This window comes from Acinonyx jubatus, unplaced genomic scaffold (genome assembly GCF_027475565.1).
Source record: "Acinonyx jubatus isolate Ajub_Pintada_27869175 unplaced genomic scaffold, VMU_Ajub_asm_v1.0 scaffold_21, whole genome shotgun sequence".
Lineage (NCBI taxonomy): Eukaryota > Metazoa > Chordata > Mammalia > Carnivora > Felidae > Acinonyx > Acinonyx jubatus.
The window spans coordinates 289,633-292,010 of NW_026463940.1; the positions used below are offsets into that span (position 1 = coordinate 289,633).

General features: G+C 42.5%; 1 gene segment (V, D, J or C); it reads right to left on the bottom strand.

Moving 5' to 3' along the window:
* Positions 1-284: 284 nt before the first annotated feature.
* LOC106989044 (immunoglobulin heavy variable 3-23-like) lies at positions 285-915 on the bottom strand. The segment is given in 2 exon segments: positions 285-721; positions 823-915. Coding segments are annotated over 2 exon segments (483 nt in total).
* Between the last annotated feature and the right edge of the window lie 1,463 nt (positions 916-2,378).

Here is a 2,378-nt window from a genome sequence, read left to right on the forward strand (position 1 = left end):
TATGGGATCCTGTGGTCCTGGCTGCACAGGGAGTGCATCTGGGAATCCTGTAATGGTTCAGCTGTTGTGCCTCTGGAAATCTGTAATTCACTCATATTGAGGGACTGGAGTAGAGCAAATGCAAACAACTGTGTCTTTGTGGATGTTAGTCTAGTTTACTTGTGACAACACAGTTGCTAATTCAGATAATTAATAGTTAAACAGAGAATCATATATCCAGGGAGGCTCCCTGGGGAAACTGCTGTGTGGAGAGGAAGCCCCAGACCCTGACAGAAAACCTGCCTTTAACCTCCATGTGCACCTGCTCCTGGGAACACAAACCAAAATTGTGTATAGTGTGCACCCCCTGGTGGTACTGATCCCCTCCTGCAGAGAGGGTTTTGTCTGGGCTCCCAGTAAGGTCCCCTCACCATGTCTCTTGCATAGTAATACGTGGCCGTGTCCTCGGCCCTCAGATTGTTCATCTGCAGATACAGCATGTTCTTGGCGTTGTCTCTGGAGATGGTGAATAGGCCCTTCATGGAGTCTGCGTAGCTTGTGCTACCTCCACTATTACTAATATATGTGACCCACTGCAGCCCCTTTCCTGGAGCCTGGCGGACCCAGTTCATGTCGTAGCCACTGAAGGTGAATCCAGAGGCTATGCAGGTGAGTCTGGGGGACCCCCCAGGTTTCACCAGGTCTCCCCCAGACTCCACCACCAGCACGTCACAGTGGACACCTGCAGACACAAGACATCTTGGTCAGGAAACTGTCACACATCCACTGGTTCTCACTCATATCCACTCACATACTCAGTGTCTCCCGTTCACCATGAATTACCTTTTAAAAGAGCAACCAGGAACACCCAGCCCAGCCCAAACTCCATGGTGATGTTTCTGTGTTCTGTCCTGATGACAGAATGGGAACACCAGTTACCTCCAGGTCTGGGGCTCCTCTCCCAGCGGCAGGGTCTGGGATGGGCTGGTTTTATCAGCACAGAGAGGGCCCTATTTGCATGTCCTCTGACATATATATCAAGCTCCAGACTTAGATGTGATTCTTTAAAAGTGAACGACAGGGTTAGGGATGCACTTGTAGTTTAGGTTGTGTAGATGGTGCTGTGACAATATGAATAATTCTAATCGGTGAGCACAGTTATATTTGCAAGTGTGTGTGCATTTTTCCAGGTCTTTCATCAACAAAGGTAATTTTCACTCTACAAGTTTTTTACATATTTTTGAAGTTTACTCCAAAATACCTTATTCTGTATCATTTTCACTTGTATAAGTTTGTGGTTTGTTTTGTATATATTTACATGCGGGTGTGTACAATCACAGGTGCTTTTTTGTTGTTGGTGTTCATTTTGTATCCTGCAATTTCCCTCATTGTTAAATGTAGTTCTAATAATTATTGTGGTATCTCTAGGGTTTTTTTATGTTTAATATCATGTCATCTGCAAACAGGTAATTTTTCTTCCTTCCTACTGATTTAAATGTCTTTTATTATTTTTATTCCCTATTTTTTTCTGGTTACGTCTTCCAGTTGTAGGAGAAGAAAGCTTTTCCCTTCTTTTATTCTGGGATTTACCTGGTGTAAGGATTCAATTGACATAAGACATATCTACAGGAGAGAATAAATTTCATTTTGTAAGTGCATGCCCTTCCTAATGATATGACATCAAGAGGTAGGACAAAGCAGGTGGCACTTGTGACTTTCAGACAACAAAACATTGGGTTTGGCAAGAGTTAAGTTTGGGGTATTATGGTAGTCACTAAGTAACTAGGTTTGTTTGCACAGCCTTCTTGTCCCTGTGTCCTTATACTGGTGCTAACGGTGGTTCTTCCCTCCTGGTACATGTAAGGGAGCTTTATATCCTGTCAAGGGACACTGGAGAATCTGAGTGTACTTGTACTATTTCTCAAGTGACTTTCATCCAAATAAGCAATGTAACAAGATGACATAGTTTGAGGTGGCATATGTATTCTTCCCATTATCATGTGGAATACTTATGTTAGGGGTGACGATCATTGCCTGGATCCTGATTTGACAGGAAAGCCTTCAGTATTTTACCGGTCAATATGCTGTCCGGTGTGGGCTTTTCATAGTGGCCATGATCATGTGGAGGTAATTTCCTTCAATTCCTTTTTAATTGGTTTATTTTTAAATGATGAACATGTGTTGAATTTTGTCTAATGTTGTTTTGAGTCAAAAAAGGATAGCTTTGATTGAATTGTTCCCTCTGTTAATGGAGGACATCACATTTATGCAGTTCTGTATGTTGAAGGATCCTTGCATCCCTGGAGTGAATCACACTGGATTATGTTGTATGATCCCTCAACGTTCTGTTGAATTCAGTATGCTCATATTTTGTGAAGGAATTTTGCATGTATGTTCAT